Source organism: Phyllobates terribilis, unplaced genomic scaffold (genome assembly GCF_046119375.1).
Source record: "Phyllobates terribilis strain yellow unplaced genomic scaffold, ASM4611937v1 Scaffold_5__5_contigs__length_657084704, whole genome shotgun sequence".
NCBI lineage: Eukaryota > Metazoa > Chordata > Amphibia > Anura > Dendrobatidae > Phyllobates > Phyllobates terribilis.
Genome location: NW_027362765.1, coordinates 410,492,390 through 410,512,322, shown reverse-complemented (window position 1 = coordinate 410,512,322; position 19,933 = coordinate 410,492,390). Strand labels below are relative to the sequence as shown.

General features: G+C 43.2%; 1 protein-coding gene across 2 annotated transcripts in view; it reads right to left on the bottom strand.

Annotated features, from left to right (window-relative positions):
• Positions 1–19,933, bottom strand: part of PWWP2B (PWWP domain containing 2B) — a 44,764-nt gene that overhangs the window by 14,808 nt on the left and 10,023 nt on the right. For both annotated transcript variants that reach the window (XM_073685118.1, XM_073685119.1), the window contains exon 2: positions 16,289–17,957. In XM_073685118.1, coding sequence (XP_073541219.1) covers positions 16,301–17,957 — 1,657 coding nt within the window. In that variant the 3' untranslated portion in view covers positions 16,289–16,300. The remainder of the gene's footprint in view (positions 1–16,288; positions 17,958–19,933) is intronic.

Here is a 19,933-nt window from a genome sequence, read left to right as displayed (position 1 = left end):
ATTTGATCGCTTCGTGTTTCCTGTCCCTATTAGGGTGGGGTGACATCCTCCTTTGGTGCTGTCGTGGGGGGTTATTGGAGAAAAAACTAACGCTGGAGTGGTACTTTAATGGCCTGTTTACACCATCCAACATCAATTCAATGCTTGCGGAATGATCATTCAGTGCGCATAGAGCATCATATTAAATCGGCAATACATGTTCTGTTTAGACAAGATGATGTGCTGCGGAGAACGATGATTGTTAAATCGGCTTAAAATTAACCGCATCGGATGATCGAGCGTTTCGCTTTTGGGTGTTTGCAGGCTAATTAGAAGGCATGATAGTTGGAAATGAGCGATTCCATGAAGCAGGGCTGTGGTGTCGGTAAGCCAAGCCACCGACGCCGATTCTACAGCACGGCCTCACTACTGAGCGTGTACATAAAGTGCAGCACACATTCATCTCAACTAGGCCTGCCATCTTTCAGCATATGAACAGTCAAACTAGGAGTACACAGAATTAAACCAATACAATCTAAGAGAAACTCTAAACACACAATGTGGCAATCATTCATTAAAAAAATTAAATACTGTACAGACAAAAAACCCCAAAAAACACTAAATTCAACAAATTAGCCATCACATACTACTCCAAATTATCAGCATCTAATTCACTGGGAGACAAAGAAAGCAAAAAAAAGAGCATTGCAGTGGGAGCAGCACAAGAAATGATTGATAACAGCGCCTCCAAACCACTGGGGACTAGGCAAGCAATCAATATTAAGAAGGAACATAATTAGACATCCTAATCAGCAACAATCTCACCCCCACCTTCTATAGAACATGACTGATCAGTCTGCTTTTTCCGGATTCACAACAGAAGGTAGAAATGCAATTGTAAGGCTTAAAGGGGTATTCCCATCTCCAAGATCCTATCCAAATATGTAGTAGGTGTAATAATAATAATACAAGCAAATGCCTCCAATTATAAATGTAGTATAGTTCTTGTGATTTGCTGTGTTGCTTACCTCATGTGCAGGGCATGGCAATAGCTTAGGTATCCATGGTAGTTAGTGGTGGTAACTATGGATACCTAAGCTACTGCACTGCTCTGCACATGGGGTAAGTGACGTAGCGAATCAGAAGAACTAGACTACACTTCTAATTGGATGTATTTGCTAATATTATAATTATTACACCTGCTACATATTGGGATAGGATCTTTGAGGTGGGCATACCCCTATAATTCATAGTACAGAACTACAAATGCCCAAGTTTGGTGCCATAGTCGGGATTTTCTCCAGTACAAGGGACTCTTCTAGGGAAGAATATGCCCATAATGTGGCATGCCACAAATTATACATGGAGGTACGCCAAGTGACCGTATGGGCCAATCACATACTATGTCTGCTGTATTCCAAATCAGCACCCATCCCAAATCAGTGATTTACATGGAGCCTCATTGTCTGGAACCCTAGTTCATTTCTGCATATTAAATAAGAACTAAAACTATTTCTTAAGCCAAGTTATTACACTGAAGAGTTTGTAAGAAGAAATCAAATATAAGATACAAAAAGACAACTATTTATAAGTGGAATTATACAAATCTGCATCTTAATGAGTGAAGCAGTTTCCAGTAAATTGTATGTAGAACCGGTCAGACGATTTATACTTTCATGAGACAGCAGCAGTATATGATCCAGGGAAAGAAGCGGAAGCAAGTTAGATATAACTTTATAGGGCTATAAATAGGATGTCAGAATGTAAAAGCAGCTTCTGGGGGAGACACGCTTACTTCACTCACCAACTGACCACCTTCCGTGTACGTCCACCCATACGGGGTAAATGGGGGTAAGCAGGACTCTCACCATGTCTCCTAAGAGTCTTCACAGGAATTACACTACTTCAGAATCATATAAAGCTACACTACATGGACAAAAGCATACAAAGGCATAGGGACACACATCCGAATCATTGAATTAGGGTTTTCCATTTAGTCCCATAGGTGTATGAAACACAGCCCCTCGCCATATCAGCACTTACTAACATATGTAGATGAAAACCTCCTTCTAAACAGCTCACCGATACCAGAGTGGTCCTGTGATAGGATACCACCTCTGGGAAAAGTAATTTTCTGAAATTGATTCCCCTTTTTAAATATTCCATAAGCAACGGTGAATAGTATTAATGAAAAATGGAAGCATTTAGAAACCACAGCAACTCCACTATAAAGTGGAGATCACTTTAAGTTACAGAGCGGGGGGCCGAGTGCTGAGGAGCAGTAGGCAGAAAAGTCACCAATGCTCTGCTGACTCCATAACTGCAGAGTCCAAACCTCCTCTGGTATTAATATCAGCACAAAAACTGTGCTCCCATCAGAAGCTTAATGACTTGGGCTTCCATGGCCAAGCAGCTGCATGCAGCCTTACATCACCAAGCTCAATGCCAAGCGCTGGATGGAGTGGTGTAAAGGTGCCACCACTGGGCTCTGAAGCAGTGGAAATGTGTGACATGTGGAGTGTCGGATCACACCTCTCTATATGGCATCTAATGCAGGAGTCTGGTTTGGTGAATGCCAGGAGAACGTTACCTGTGTAGTTGTTTTTTCAGGAGTTGGACTTGGCCTCTTAAGAGATCTGAATACTTCAGCATACAATTTGGACATTTAAAGATTTCAACTTTGTGAGAGCAGTTTGGGGAAGGGGCTTTTCTGCTCCTCTTGACTGAGCCCCAAGTGCACAAATCAATGTTCATAAAGACATGGCTTGGCACGTTTGATGTGGACAAACTGGACAGGCCACACAGAGCCCGAACCTCAACCCAACTGAGCACATTTAGGATGAACGATAAAAGGAGATTGAGAACCAGGCCCTTTGGTCCAACATTAGTGTCTGACCTCACAAACGCTCTTTTTGATGAATGGAAATGGAAAAAAAAATTCCCAGACACCGCTAACATCTTGTAGAAAGTCTTCCCAGAAGAGTGGAAACTATTTTAGCAAAAATAGGTAGAACCAACTCCACATTAAAGAGGTTGTCCAGTGCTATTAACACTGCCCCCATCGATTTAAATTGTGTAAATAAGTCTTTTCGTAATTACCTTGCGTGGTCTTTATTGCCTGTGAGCGGCGTTATCGCTGACCGCTCAGGCATCACGCGACCCCCTGGCTGCAGCCTGCTACGACATCTGCTGATGTCACGTCAAGTTCCGGCTGCAGCCAGGTGTGACCCAACGATAGCAGAGGAGAGGGAAAGCGCGCGGTGGATGCTGGGCTGTGACGCGCGTTGAAACCCTGCCCACAGACCATCAATAAGGGGGGAGCGCATCATCTCTTTAATGTCTATGGATGTAAAATGGGAGGTCAGTAAAGCTCCAGTAGATATGTGATGTGTAGGAATCCCAATACTTTTGTCTAAAGGGTATACATAATCCTGGCACTCAGGCCAAATCATATTCTGCCCCTTAGAAGATTTATGTTGCCCTATCTAACAGGTTTTCTTTAAAAATCATGTGCACAAGGTTAAAATGCAGTAAGAATTAATGACTTGTGTAGCATCATAACACATTAAGAGGCTTTCATCTAAGTGTACACTAAAGGGATCTATAGACATCTACCTCAATTGTAAAGTGCTGCGGAATATGTTGGCCCCATATAAAATAGTTATTACCTCATATAGAAGGCTGCAATGTATCCCTGTATATAGGTTTATGGTACAAAATATCGCACATAGGTTCCAATTGTAAAAATGTAAAAAATACAAAATGCAGTGTCAACCTGCTAATAGCAGCAGACCACGCAGCCACTATGGGGACTGTGAGTCGGGAAGGCTCAGTGCTGAACAGCATTGCTCCTTGCCTTCCCCCAATCCCCACCTCATCTCCCAACATGGTGTCTCAATTTTAATGGTACCTGCATTCTAAGAATGCACATGCAGTGGAATCCAATGGTGGAACAGAGAAAGCTGTGCTCTGCTCCACCATTCAGCCGCCTGTGCGTCAGAGCCCCAGCACAGGAGGCGCGATGACATCACTAGGATCACACCTACTGCAAGGAGCCTCAGTCCACACACTAAACAGGTCAGAGCTCTGTTGGCGGCTTTTGGGCCATTATACTGTGTGTAGGGGAGGTGGGCTGTGGGGAGAAACATACTGTGTTGGGGGTCACGGGGGGGGGGGGGCCTTTTTATGTGATAGGAAATTGTGGGGATATTATACTTTGTGGGGGGCACTGTGATAAGATAGCGATGGAGCACTGCAGGAGCATCATACTTGATCATACTCTCTGGGGGCTAAGAAGAGGTGCCTAAGAGAGTGACAACATTAAGGGGCCTCAACTGGGGCAAAATAGGGGTAAAATTACTGGGTAAGTACCACAATTAATATCCCTCTGCCTGTGTTTAAAAGTTGTGAGTTATGCCCCTCTGTGACTACACCTATGCACCGTGACCCCAACTACTATGCGGAATATTTTTATTTTTCTTTGTGTGTGTGTGTGGGGGGGGGGAGGGGGTTGGCCCAATTAGGACTTTTGCTATGAGAAACTGCACACAAATGCTTCAGTAGGATTAAAACAAAACAATTCATAAAAGGACAGGTATTATATAAAGAAATAGTGTTCGTTTGATAATTTGGCAAAAGTAAAACCTATAAGAAAACAAAATAAAGGGCAGGAGAAGGATTGTATGACACGCACGTGTACAAAAGGAAGAGGATATCCTGATACCTACTATCCATTTGCCAAGTCATGTGCCATCATTGTTTTCTTAGTAAAATGCTTTAGATAATAGGAAAAAAAAAATACTGTACATGCCGTAGCTAAGAATATTCTGCCATTTGTTGTGGGAGAATATCTGTACGTACGGCAACAGACACAGCCTTTATCGTAGAACACAATGCTAGGCCAAGGGGACGTTTAGCCGATGCATGTGTCTTTCTGTGAGATAACAGTCAAATCCATCAGCTTATCTGATGGCACCCGCTGTAACTCTGATCTCTCTTCTCCTGAACCATTTTCAAAACATATATGATCAAGTTAAAGTTGTACTTTGATGTGGTCATAATTCAGTTTACAATGTGTGCCATCACATTGAGTTCATCCACAGATGCACATGAACAGTGATAGAGAGACTGTAGAAAAAAAATGAACCTAAAATGCCCTCTAACCTCTTCAGGTGAACTTAACGTGACCTTCTCTAAACTTTTGAATGCACACATCCAACTGTTCAATGCTTCAGTACTTTTTGCACAACTTGCCGCTTTCCATCAACAATATTCACAACAGGTGTTCAATCCATGAATCGCCAAATAAATTTTGGGGTCCAATTAGAATTGGTATTAAACAGTCCTCCACATCACGCTGTTGACATTTTGACATCATGAGACCAAGAAGACACCTAATAAGTGATCACCAGTAACCCGCCATTGTGAGGAAGTGGCCACTGAGCTTAGAGCGTCACAGAGTCATCAGCGATACAGAGACTGGAAGAGTCACAGAAAGGCAGAGAAGTGTAAGTCCTTTATCCACAACCAACACAGATGACCGCTTCATTGTGAACAATGCCCTTCAGAACCGGATGATAAACTCCACACAACTCCAGGCACATTTAAGGGGGTTGAGAGACACTCAAGTGTCACATCAGCCCGTTCGAAACTATTTAAATCAGCGTTGTGTGCGTGCTAGACGACCAGCAAGAGTACCTGACCACACCACCTGGCACGGGCGTCATAGTCTTGCTTTGGCCAGGGAGCATCTACGCTGGACGAGGGACCAGTAAGCCTCAGTGCTGTTCACTGATGAAAGTCGATTCAAGCTGAGCAGAAATGATGGCACCAACGATGTTGGAGATGTCAAGGAGCGTGCTATGTTGTCATCAGAGGAGTCTTTGGTGGTGGTGTTGGTGTGGGCAGGTGTGTCTAGTCAATACAGGACTGCCCTACACTTTGTGAATGGTGGATAAGCAGCCCCAATATATATCTGAATGAAATGCTATGGCAGGAGACCCAGAAGGACCCCACTGCTGACACAGACATAAAAAAGCTAGACTGAAGTTTTCCAAAATGTATCAAAGCCAAAATCCTAGTGGGAAAGTCTCTTGTGGACAGATGAGGCCATGTATATTTGATTTTTTTCTTCCCTTATCGCTTAAAAATCACCATTCTCTGCAGCACATCATCTTGTGTAAGCAGGTCATGTGCTGCTGAGAACAGTATTATATGTGAACGGAACCATTGTATTTTTTATCATTTCGTGCATGGAAGTGCCGTTTGCCTCTCTAACCAGGTTTTTAAATGGACACCTATGGTTTCACAAGTAGCTGGGCGGTGGTCATTTAATGGCCGCCACCTGGCTGAGGCTAGACAGACATCTGTCCGAGATGATCTAGTGAATCCTGCATTGAGTAGGGGGTTGGACATGATGACCCTGGAGGTCCCTTCCAACAATAACATTCTATGATCTGACACTGTAAATTTACCCCAAGTCCTATAAAAGGACTATATAGATTGTCATCTTACATCTGTCTGGATGTGAAGGCTGGGTCAGGAAAGCATCATTTTGTCACCCACCTATCAGACATACTTTGCATATTGTAAAGACTTTACTGGCAGCCATAATAAGGCATATCACTAGTTTTTATATGGTTAGATACACAAACAGGTGCTGTATCCTGCAGCAGCTAGAGCCCCCCATACACTTGGTATAACTAGTCTCGACAAAACGATGGTTTGACCAGCAGCTATCTTGACCGACTCTTTCACATAGTAGTACTCACTCTTCCGACATCAGACATACTGGATCCTTAGGTCCCCCAATATAAGCGGGTTTGGTTGACTATAAGAATATGTTTTGTCGTCTTAAAGGCGGTTGACTGACAGTAATTTCTTTTAGCCATGGACTGGTCTCAGCCGGCTCTGGAAGAAGTGTCTGACTTCTTCGGAAGTCCCAGCTCCGCTATAGCCTTTAATTGGCTGCAGCGGTCAGATGACTAGAAGAGCGCGCCATTGGATGTTTCTCCGATGATGCGCTCTTGTAGTGACCTGACCTTTTGCAATAGTGCTGGGACTTCTTAACAAGGTAGATGCCACTTCCAGAGCCGGCAGAGACCTCCACTGCGGCCAGAGCAGCATCCGCGGCGGAGAGTATGCCTCCATTTATTATTTTTAATCAATCCATGCCTTAAAAAAAATATTATTGTTGGACAACCCCTTTAAATGTGTATATAGGATGGAGATTTTCCAAAACAAACATTTCAAATGTCAATTTATTGGATTAATCACAAAGAAATTAGACTCTCAGCAGCTCTGACTTTTTGCTAGACATAAGGGGTTTTGGAGCCTTTATGGACATACGGTACCGTAAATGTCAGAATTCAGATGCCAGAACGATTCTTTATATTTCTAAAAGCTAAGATTGAATACCTGAAAAACATGGGAGGGATGGCGCTCTGTGCCTCTATGTAAACATGTTTGCTGCATATTGCCTGGTGTAATTACAGTAATTGCAAGGTCCCATTCAAACGCATCAGCTAAAAATACACAATGCAAGCAAAAGGCTACACTCCAATCTGAAAGTGAAATAGTGCAAGAAACTGCATGAAAAAGATCACTGGGGAAAAAATAGCAATGATAAAAAGGCAAAGAAATTTAAATTCTCCGATAAAAATTTACACCCTAGTAAATATGAGCAAATCTCCCAAAATTAGTTTACTGGTAAATTTGCACGATTTAGCCAACAGATTTGATTACGTCTGAATCTAAAGTGTCTCAACGTTCATTATGCTCTGAGGTCTCTGCAGAACCCAAAGTATAACAAAAATAATAAAATACGCTATACTCGCCTGCCCTAGGCCCTCGAACAGAAGAAATGAAGACAGGGGAGTTGTGCCAGTGGTGCAAGGACAGGTGAGGGCCTAGGACAGGTGAGGGCCTAGGACAGGTGAGGGCCTAGGACAGGTGAGGGCCTAGGACAGGTGAGGGCCTAGGACAGGTGAGGGCCTAGGACAGGTGAGGGCCTAGGACAGGTGAGGGCCTAGGACAGGTGAGGGCCTAGGACAGGTCAGGGCCTAGGACAGGTCAGGGCCTAGGACAGGTCAGGGCCTAGGACAGGTCAGGGCCTAGGACAGGTCAGGGCCTAGGACAGGTCAGGGCCTAGGACAGGTCAGGGCCTAGGACAGGTCAGGGCCTAGGACAGGTCAGGGCCTAGGACAGGTCAGGGCCTAGGACAGCGATGTACACTGATAGGAGTGAATTTAAATTAACCAATATTTTCACCCCAGGTCTGATGGTAATCCAAGGGTTAACGTAATGTCCCACGTTTCTTCTTTCAAAGATCTTTATTTAGCTCCAAAAAGCATACATTGATGTACAAAAACGCATCTAAAAAACGCATCAAAAAGCGTGTTTTTGCCCAGCGTTTTTCCTGCCAAGAGATGCAGAAACGCTGCAGAAATTTCTGCAATCCAATCCCATGCCCAGAAGAAGGAAAAAAAAATAAATCTGAATCTCTGATCTTATTTTTCCACTGTTCTACACAAAAATATGTCCTACTATAGCCATATTCGCTAACCAAACTTTCCCATTCAGGTGAATGGGTTAATGGAAAACTGGACAGCATCCATGTTTTATCCATTTACTGTCTGTTCTTTTTCACCTATCAATTGCTAGACGATATTTTTTTTTCATACAAGAAAAACTGATGACAAACAGGGGGATACAGGTAGACCCATTGACCATAAGTAGTGGATTCAGCACACAGATGATAAATAGGGGTTGATTTTTATTTTTGCGGACAAGAAACATACAGGTGTGTAAATAAGGCCTTAAAGGAAACTTTTGTAAGGAAGACCTGCTGCTCAGTATGTGATGGGTAAGAACAATGGATGCTTGTGCCTATAGAATGTTTTATTGTATGTAAAGTTAAAAAAAACTATATACTATATCTGTCAAAATATTGTTCTGAAACATGCAATAGCACATGCATGGAGATGCCTCCATGGGAGAGATAGCAGCCCAGGAAAAAAATCAATAGTCCCGAACTGGGAACCTGAACAACAGCCTATAATTACCCTTTGGAAATTTCCAGAAATTTGCAGTGTTACAGTGGACATGGATGGTGGTGGTGGTTTAGCATTACAGTCAAAGTTAATTAGCATGCTAAACAGTCTAATTAACATGTTTATAACAGAGTACACAGCCGCACCCAGCCAACCATGGAAGCAGATAAAGGCCTGAAGGTTCTGCCCATGGCAATTGAAATGACTACAGAATCTTTTTTAAAAAAAAAAAAGTTTTTAGGAAGTCAATAAGTGATGGATTAAATAAAAATGCAAGTTTGAAGCGAGCTTCAGTCCCGAGTATGCCAACATAAACATGAAGTAACTTGTAGGAGTCAATCTTGTCCCCTCTGATTAAAGGAACATGGATCCTCTAAGTAAGTACAGATTCTTATTTATTTTTTTTTTTTTATTTATTTTTACTACAAGAATGTACAGATCCCTAAATGATTTGCCTGGCCACAGAGGACCTTTCACCAAACTTTGAATGCTGAACTGGACACACAATGTAATAGTGGCTTCAGAGCGGAATAAAAAGTGTTTTTCTTTTGCCTCTCTGTTACGGAGATATTAGCAATCAAAGTATTTGGCACCTATTGAGTTAAAGGGGTTGTCCACTACTCGGAACCCAATCTCACTCACAGTAAAATAACAGTTATACTTGCCTCCGGAGCGGGTGCTGTTCCAGCGGTGTCGGCACTCACTTTCCCGGGGATCGCATGACATTATGTGACGCGATCTCTGAACTCAATTAGCGCTGGCATCCCTCTCTCCTCCTTCGGATGAATCAGAGGCTGGCCGGCCACTTCCTCTTGATATCTGATTTGTCAAAATGCGAGGAGAGTGAAGCCACCACTGATTGGGCGCAGGGATTCCCGGGAGAGCAGGTGCCGACAACGCTGGAACAGCACAGACACCGGAGGGGAGAATGTGCTGTTATTTTACTGAGGGCAAACATGCTGACTGAGACGGGGTTGTCCGAATAGTGGACAAGCCCTTTTACTTTTGTTAAAGGGGTATTCCCATCTCCAAGATCCTATCCTAATATGTAGTACCGTATATTCCGGCGTATAAGACGACCTGGTGTATAAGACGACCCCCCTACTTTCCTGTTAAAATATAGAGTTTAGGATATATTCACCGTATAAGACTACCCCTTTTCCAACGCATACCAAACACCGGTAAAAATTAAAAAAAAAACAGATTTGAATTTAACATGGTCCTTTTTTAATTTAAATTCTTATGACATGCAGGTATATAGCAGGAAAACTGTCACTCATAAACATATTAAAATAGGGGGGACCCCACGTCATTTTTTGGGGGGGTCCCCCATTCTAATAGCTAGTAAAGGCTAGGTATTCAGCTGGGGGCTGATATTAGTAGCCTGGGAAGCTCCGTGGGTATTACCCCCTTCCCAGACTTCAAACATCTGCCCCAGCCGTCTGCTTAACCTCCGCTAGAGACTATAATGATGGTGGATCCCACGCCAATTTTCTTTTTAAAAAATCCTTTATTTTAACACTAAATGACAATTGAGGGGTTAATAAAGATGCAGTCCCTAAATTATTATTAATTTTGTAATTAATTTTTCCCAAAAATGTTGACGTGGGCTTCGCCATATTTTTGTGTCCAGCCAGGTACAGCAGGCAGGAACGGGCTGCCCCCAACCACCAGCTGCCTATTTGTACCTGGCCGGACACAACAATATAGGGAAGCCCTTTTTTTTTTAATTATTTCATGAAATAATTAAAAAAAAAAGACGTGGGGCTTCGCCCTATTTTTGTGTCCAGCCAGGTACAACTAGGCAGCTGGGGGCTGGAATCTGCAGCGCAGGGAGACCCAAGCTTTCTGGGCCCCCCCCGCTGCAAATTGCAGTCCGCAGCCACCCCGGAAAATGGCGCGTTCATAGAAGCGCCATCTTCTGGCGCTGTACCCAACTCATCCAGGGCCCTGGTGCGGTGGCTCACTGGGTAATAAAGGGGTTAGGGCCAGCTTGGCATTATCAGCTGGCCCTAAGCCCGAAATTCATGGGGTCACGCCAATATTAGACATGACCGCCATGAATTTCTAGTAAAGTAATTAAAAAAAACACAACACCCAGAATAAAGTCCTTTAATTGAAATAAAGACACAATTTTTTAATGTTCTAAATTAAACCATACTTACCATCACGCCCATTCCAGCTGAAGCCAACGATCTCCTGCAATAAAAGTAAAATAATAAAGCAACCTCATCCTTACCTTTCCATGGTTCCCAGGACCGGTCCAGCTCTGCTACATTCACATGACAGGCTGCACCGCAGCAGAACGCTGCCGTTCAGCTTGCCATGCGGCAGACACTGAGAAGCGCAGGCATGCTTGTGCTCCTCAGTGTCTGACTGTGACGGCATCCAGATGAGCCGAGATCATGTCCAATGAACTCGGCTCACCTCATGCACGTCACTGACAGCGTGGGAAAATTCTCCTGCTCCCCGCATGCGCAGTAGAAGTTTCCCACGCTGTCAGTGACGGACGTCCAGGAGGTGAGCTGAGTTCATTGTCGGCTCATCTTTATGCCGTCACAGCGAGACACTGAGGAGCGCAAGCATGCCTGCGCTTCTCAGTGTCTGCGGGATGAGAGGCTGGATGGCGGCGTTCTGCTGCGGTCCAGCCTGTCATCTCGATGTAGCAGAGCTGAAGCTGTCCTGGGAACCATGGAGAGGTAAGGATGAGGTTGCTTTATTATTTTTCTTTTATTGCAGGAGATCGTTGGCTTCAGCTGGAATGGGCGTGACGGTAAGTATGGTTTAATTTAGAACAATAAAGAATTGTGTCTTTATTTCAATTAAAGGACTTTATTCTGGGTGTTTGTGTTTTTTTTAACTTTGACTATGGGGTTAGTAATGGGGGTGTCTTATAGACGCCTCTCCATTACTAACCTGGGCTTGATGTCAGCTGGCATTATAAGCTGACATCAACCCCAACCCTATTACCCCCTGCCACCGCACCAGGGCAGCGTGGAAGAGCGAGGCTAAGTGCCAGAATTGGCGCATCCTATGGATGCGCCATTTCTGGGGCGGCTGACGGCTGGTGTTTCTAGCCTGGGAGGGGGCCAATATTCATGGCTCCCTTCCTGGGCTATTAATATCAGCCCCCAGCTGTCTGCCTAGCCTTTGCTAGCTATTAAATTAGGGGGGACCCCACGTCATTTTTTTTGGGGGGTCCCCCATTTTAATAGCTAGTAAAGACTAGGTATTCAGCTGGGGGCTGATATTAGTAGCCTGGGAAGCTCCGTGGGTATTACCCCCTTCCCAGGCTTCAAACATCTGCCCCAGCTGTCTGCTTAACCTCCGCTAGAGCCTAAAATTAAGGGGAACCCCACGCCAATTTTTTTAATAATAAATCCTTTATTTTAATACTAAATGACAAGTACAGTAACCAACACTATCACTGTACTTCATATATATGTGACTGACATGTTTCTATCTATCTAATCTATGTGTGAAGCTCTATTCTGTCTGTTATAAATTGTCGGGTACAGATGCTGAATTGCCGGCCGGCTTTTTTAAAGAGACAGTGCATGAAAACACTATTATTTGTTTTAATAAATCCTTTACACTAAATGACAAGTACAGTAAGCAACACTGTCACTGTACTTCATATATATGTGACTGACATGTTTCTATCTATCTAATCTATGTGTGATGCTCTATTCTTTCTATTCTAAATTGTCGGGTGCCGGCTTATGCCGCTGCTGAATTGCCGGCTTTTCATATATTGTCACAGAAGCGATGCGAACTTCCCTGCTCCGGACACAGCGCAGCGCTTCTGTGACAAGTGAAAGCTGTCGGCACAGAAGCCCTGCGCTGTGTCCAGAGCTGGGAATACGCAGCGATGTGTCAGTTTCAGCACAGAAGCGCTGACTGTCTGGACCTACCGCCGCCGTATTTTAACTCCCTCCACCTTATATTAACTCCGACATGGCAGGGATACGGCCACGGCAGCTTATTAACACCCCCAGAGTATCCCCCCATGTCAATTTCTGAAAGTTTAAAAGCATTACCGGCGTATAAGACGACCCCAGACTAGACAGAAGATTTTTCAGTCTTCAAAAGTCGTCTTATACGCCGGAATATACGGTAGGTATAATAATAATAATATTAGCAATTAGAAATGTAGAATAGTTTTTTTGATTCTCTAGGTCTCTTTCTTCACGTGAAGGTATTGCAGGACCCTAGACTCCCATGGTTAAGACAGCTGCTATAGTGACAGTTAGTTAGCTAGTTGCTAGTGGTCGTAACCATAGATACCTAAGGTCCTGCAATGCCGGCACATGAGGTAAGAGACATAGAGAATCAGAAGAACTAGTCTACATTTCAAATTGGAGGCATTTCCTAATATTATTACACCTACGACATATTGGGATAGGATCTTCGAGATGGGAATACCCCTTTAAGTCCAAGCAGGTGTTATCTGATAGAAACTCGTACAGGAGGCAGAAGTATACGCCTCCAGTGAAAACTATTTGATAAATCATTATGTCCCAATACAATGATTACTAATATCTCTACAAAATTAAAAAAAAAATATATATATATATATATATATTACTCCACTTTGCAGCCACAATTACATCCTGGGTCCAGTCCGACATGAAAACTTTGGTGAAAGGTCCTTTTTAAAGCTTGTGGCCTCGTGCCAGTTTAAACTTTAAATCCATGGCAAAAATCCAAGAGTCAGACTCAGATTCTCTATAGGATTTTTGCGACTTCAAGAATCCCAGACTCGGCAATAATAAACACAAAACACTGCAAAATTTCAGTCTGGATTTTCGGACGGAAAAATATGGAGCAGATCACAATAACATCTAAATGGATAAAATCTAAAGCACATCCATCACTAGATTTCACAATACAAACTGCATGCATTATTAGCCCCCTTCACACGTCCGTATAATACCGGAAAAAAATGGTACTGGTGTAATCAGTGTTTTGGATCAGTGTGCAATCAGTTTTTTTCCAGTATGGGTTAAGAAAAATCAATTCCAAAGCTTCTCCTATAATACTTTGCAATATTAACCACATACAGCACACGGTCTGTACAGTGACGCCATCCATGTGCTGCACGTGTTTTACACGGACCCATAGACTCATACTGGCTGTTGTCATCCATGCTGCTGTTAAAAAAACGGACATGTGAACAGCACCATAGATTATAATGGGTACATGTGGTATCCATGGAAAAAAAAAAACATTCCACAAGTACCGGAGACACTGAATCTCTCTCTTACACCTGGAAAGGATGTTGTACTTACTTTGGAAATGCATGTCAGAATATCTGTATGAGACCACGGCCCCACCATCAGTATTCGGTCAGTATTTTTTCTCAGGAGTGGGAGCAAAAACCAGGAGTGGGTGATAAATGCAGAATTGGTGACTTGTTTCTATTATACCTTTTCTCTGATTGTTCCTCACCTGGTTTTGTCTCCAACTCCTGAGAAAAAAATACTGACTGAATACTGACCAAATACTGATAGTGGGGCCGTGGCCTGATCCTGATACTAAGAGGAGATACCAAGTCCAGCTATAGAATAATAGCTCATGAGTATAAGTGTATTCAGCCTCCGCCCACTCAGCTTGACTGACAGCTGCAGCTTGTACTGTGTGAGATCTCAGCAGCATGGAGGAGGAACACTGAGGCACTGTCAATTAGGATAGATGGATAGAGAATGAGTTAAACTTTCATTAAGGTTTTTATACAGCTATATTTTCAAAATAAATACATCAGCTTCATTCAGTCCAAGATCTATTTTATTGTGAAGTCTGGTGACAGATCTGATTTAAAACAATCAACTACATGCTGCGGAATTTTTAAATCCACAGCATGTCCACTACTGCAGAATGAGGAAGGATTTGTTGCGGATCCCCAATGAATTGGATGGGGAAAAAAAAAAAGTAAATGAAGGAAGATAAGCAATCAAATCTTACAGTTGAAAATGTTGTTGTGGGCTACCTGCAGTAAAATATGCAGGTGTGGAATAGAAAAAAAAAAAAAAAAAAAGATTCAAATTGAAATTTGTATGCGCACTTTTCCTCCACTGATCTCTATATCCTGGCCTCCAGCAATAACGTGTCCTGTGACCATGTGGCTGCAGCAGTCACATATGTAGACACCTTACTGATGGCCAGGACACAGTGGATGCAGGAGGGGGGAGGATGACCCTGAAAGCATTACCACAAGAGCGATACTATATTGGGAAGGGGAGTATATGGATTCTTTATAATCTTAGCTGATAGTCAGCAACAAATCCACAAGCAAATCAGTCTCAAAATACTCACAATTTGGGACAGATTACTGTTGTGGGTTTTCCTGCGGCTTTTCTCTGGATTCGCTGTGGAAATATTCTGCTAACATCCTGTAAATGTGAATGTAGCCTCAAAGAGGTTGCCCAGGCTCAAGTCTACAGTCACTCTATATGCAGACTTGTGAATCATCACAGCATTCACAGTGCACACTGTCAGGATTCTCCGATGTAGGCAGTAATGTGACCACAAGTATGCTATTTGCATGCTTCCGGACACATTCCGACTAGACGTGTCCAGCCTCATTCAATAGACTTGCATTGAGCAAAGCTGTGCACGTCTAGTCAGCATTTGACCACACTTATGCAAATCGCATACTTGCCTGCACAGGAGAATCCTCACAGCGTACACTGTGCGCGCTATAAGGAATCACAAGTCTGCAGTCACATAGGATGACTGTATACTTGAACCCCAAGCCTAGACAACTTCTTTAACCATGTCTTGCATTGGCTTGTTCCACTCATTCATACAGCGTACATAAATGTGACAAGTAGTGAATACTTGGAAACATAAATCCTTTTGGGCAGGGGAAAAAAAAGTGCCATCGACATGATAACCAAAAGTGCAGCATTTTCAATGGACTGTCCTGGTTTATCAACCATTTTAGTTTCACGGCGATCCCATGCCTTCTCTGTAAGGCTCATGTTTATGTCAAATACTTCACATTCTATCATGTTCCTGAAAATTCTGCTGACAAATTCGCAAAGCTACTTTTTTATTTTTTTATTTAGCAACCAACTTGATCACTTTCTGGTGAAAAAAAAAAAAAATATTGCAATACCCCAAATATATTCAGAAATGTATGATTTCCTGTAAAACCAAAAATAGAAAGATGCAGATAGATTGCAAAACTAAGCAAGATGTAATTTTTTTCAGAATTTAGCTGTTCGTTTAGATTTCCATAAGGTGTCTTTACTTACTTGCCATGGAGGTTACGTTTCACACTGCATCAAGAGTTCCCTAATTTCTGGAGTTATGTGATTGGTCGCCTTGGCGGCTTCTGTAATAGCTTTACGGTAGACACCTTTTTTCTTTCGGTTGAACCGCAGTTTGAAAAATTCAGAGAAAGAAGAAAGTTTTGAAACAGATAAACTAGAGGTTGTTGGAGAACCAAACCAAGAGACCGTAGCCTCTTGCCAAGACGGATCACCATTTTCTTTTTGGTTCACGTTAATACTTAGAATACGTGCAGGCCACCATGGAAAACCATGAACTTTCCCCCACACGATATCTCCCACTGCAATCGTTTTTCCTTCTACAGTGATACAATTCGATACACTTTTAGAATGCAGTCTAACCGTAAGCGGTGGCACAGTTTTCTGTTCCTCTTTAGATGATGACACCGAAATATCATCACCAGGCATAATATCACAAAAATCCATCTGGTTTAACTCCAAGCAAGACGATTTGGACTCATCCAAGCTGTCATTACTGCACAACGACGCGCTAGAAGAATCAGCTTTCCTTTTGCGAAAATTGCCAAGTAGATTTAAGTTCGCTCCTTCTTGGTTATGCGGAAACCCTTTAAAATCTTCATCTTCCCCTGAGCTTCCCAAGGAGACATCATGATAACTTCTTTCTGCAGTGTCGTCCATATAAAAAGCGGAAGAATCCGTCTCAGATTCCCTGCTACTTTGAAGAACGTTTATCTCATCAATTAGCTCAGATTTATAGATTGAAACACTCTGTCCATCACTAATCCTTTGGGGTTTTAGTCTGATTTTGGGTGGGGGAACATCTACATTGGAATGCAAAGGCTTAGTTAACTTTAACTTTGGAATGGAAGCCACCTGACTATGCGTTGATCTCTCCATCAAGCGTTTAGGAGTTTGACAAAGGTCTACAATCTTTGACATTTCATGGTCCCCGCTTCCATTTTCTTGAACTTTATTTGGACAGAAAGGCTCGACTGAGCCGTGTACACGAGAAGGAATCTTTACTACTTCCCCTTTACCTTGCGGTGTACTATAAGAGATCTTAATGACTGGACTCCTATGCACCAAGTCTTTGATGGGACTCTTAGGTACTAAGTCTCTAGAGGCACTGTTTTCCTCCCTCCTCTCCTTTCCAGTCTTCTTCTCTTCAGGATCTGACTCAACTTTGAGTCGTTCTTTATCCTCATTATGAAGCCTCCTACTACTTCTAGAGTTTTGCTTATCTTTAGGAGCCTCCTCTGTATTTAATGTGTTTTTGCATTTCTCGCAAAGAACCTGCCTAGGACGTAGCCTTATCGTGCTCATGATGAGCCGACCAGGGTCTCTGTTTCTTGACATTCGTCTTTTTGTCCTTTTAATATTACGAGGTGGAGGCTGAGGAACCCATTGATTGTAAGAGTGCCTCAACCATAGAGGAGGCGGAAAAGGAGCACCTTCAAAGTAAGGAGGATAAGGTGGCGCTGTCCCAGGAGGTGGAAGGAGTGGAGGAACTGGATCAGTGTTACTTGTTACAGGAAGACCAGTGTCTTGATTGGGCGTTTCAGATACAGGATGTATAAAATTGGCATCTCCGAGAATACTGTTACAGGAACTATTGCACGGTGGGTCATCATTTTTTGGAACTGAAGCTGGTGGCACACAAAACAATCCAGATCTAGAGAGAAAAACAAAGGAAAAAGTGTGATCTATTCAGCCAGACAATTTCTGATTTTATTATTATTTTACATACTTTAATATATATGGATGTGGTATTTAAAAAAAAAAAAAAAAAAAAAAAAAAAAAAATGAATATGCTGCATAAAGATGGCTCAATCAAAATACTAAGGCTTGTTTATGGTTATACTTTCAGGGATATTTTTTCATTTACAGCAAGTTGACCATGCAAATAATGTGACCTGCTCAAACCATGAATGAGAGCCCTTATCCTTACTTTACAGGTATACTAAACAAATGGCAGTATAACTATAAGATTCCCCCCCCCCCCCCATCAGTTTTACACCGGAGCCAATTTTGTTTTTGTGTGTTTGCTCTTTTCTTCGCCTTATTTCCGGAGCCATAGCTTTTTTTTTCTTTTTGGGTATCCATTTAGGTACGACCACTCATATATGGTTGTAACCATGGATTCCTAAGCTACTACAATGCCCTGCACATGGGGTAAGTGGCATATTCTTCCCTAGAAGCGTCCTTTGTACTGGAGAAAATCCACTCTATGGCACCAAACATGGGCATTTGTGGTCCTGTACTATGAATTATAGGGGTATGCCCACCTCAAAGATCCTTTCCCAATATGTAGGTGTAATAATTATAATATTAGCAAATGCCTCCAATTAGAAATGTAGTCTAGTTCTTCTAATTCGCTATGTCAATTACCCCATGTACAGAGCATTGCAGTAGCTTAGGTATCCATAGTTACCACCACTAACAACCATGGATACCTAAGCTACTGCAATGCCCTGCACATGGGGTAAGTGGCATAGCGAATCTGAAAAACTATACAATTCTAATTGGAGGCATTTGCTATTATTACACCTACTACATATTGGGATAGGATCTTGGAGATGGGAATGCGCTTTCAACTCGAACCCATTCTACATAACTGCACTCAAAACAAGACAAAACAATATGCCCTATGTCGGAAAGGAGTTAATTTCTGATTTTTTTCGTAACACTCTTTTAAAGCGTTTATCTATCTATCTATATAATCGTCTTATCCCATCCGTCCGTCCGTTCAGGAATAGATGGCGGCCGTTAGCGGCTCATCTGCCGGATGGAGGTCAGCGGCGATGCAGCAGGGAGATGACCGGCGCTAGCCGCTCATCTCCCCGCTGCTGGCAGCACAAGTACCCCGACAGGCGGCGCCGCTCACCTCCATGCGGCTAACGTCGGGAGATCAGCGGCTTGGCCCGCTGATCTCCGGAGGGCAAGTGTGAACGGAGGACCGGGGAGTGGCGCCGCCGGTCGGGATGCTTCTGCTGCGAGCAGCCGCTCATCTCCCGGCTTCTCGCAGCGGAAGTAGCCGCACAGGCAGCGCCGCTCCCCGGTCATCACTAATACAACGCTGATTGGTCGCGGCTGGCAGCCGGTCGCGACTAATCAGCGATTTTGGCGCCAAATTTAAACACGCTCTCCAATCCTCACCAACACGGTTCGCTGATTGGTCGCGGCCACCGCCCGCGACCAATCACCGATATTGCCGCCAAATTTAAACACCGCTTTGCTGACTGGTTGCGGTTGCCGGCCGCGACCAATTAGCGATTTTTGGCGCCAAATTTAAACACCGCTCTGCTAATTGCGCCCGGTCGGCCGCATACATATTCTAGAATACCCGATGCGTTAGAATCGGACCACCATCTAGTATTTTATAAGTCCTATACTTGCACAGTACCTACAACATGCTACACAAAGGGAAAAACAACCGTGACCTCAAAAATCAATACTCCTAGTATAGTCTTCTATATTTCACTAACTTCCAGCATCAGCATTCTGAAAAATAGCAACAAAAAAAAAACTGCTGCTAATATAAAAACACAGCAAAACGCCGTGTGTGAATCCAGCCGTACGCTGTATAATGCCCAGCACTGAAGGTAAATGGAGCAAGCACAGAGGACAGCAGATGATTTGAAGGCAGCC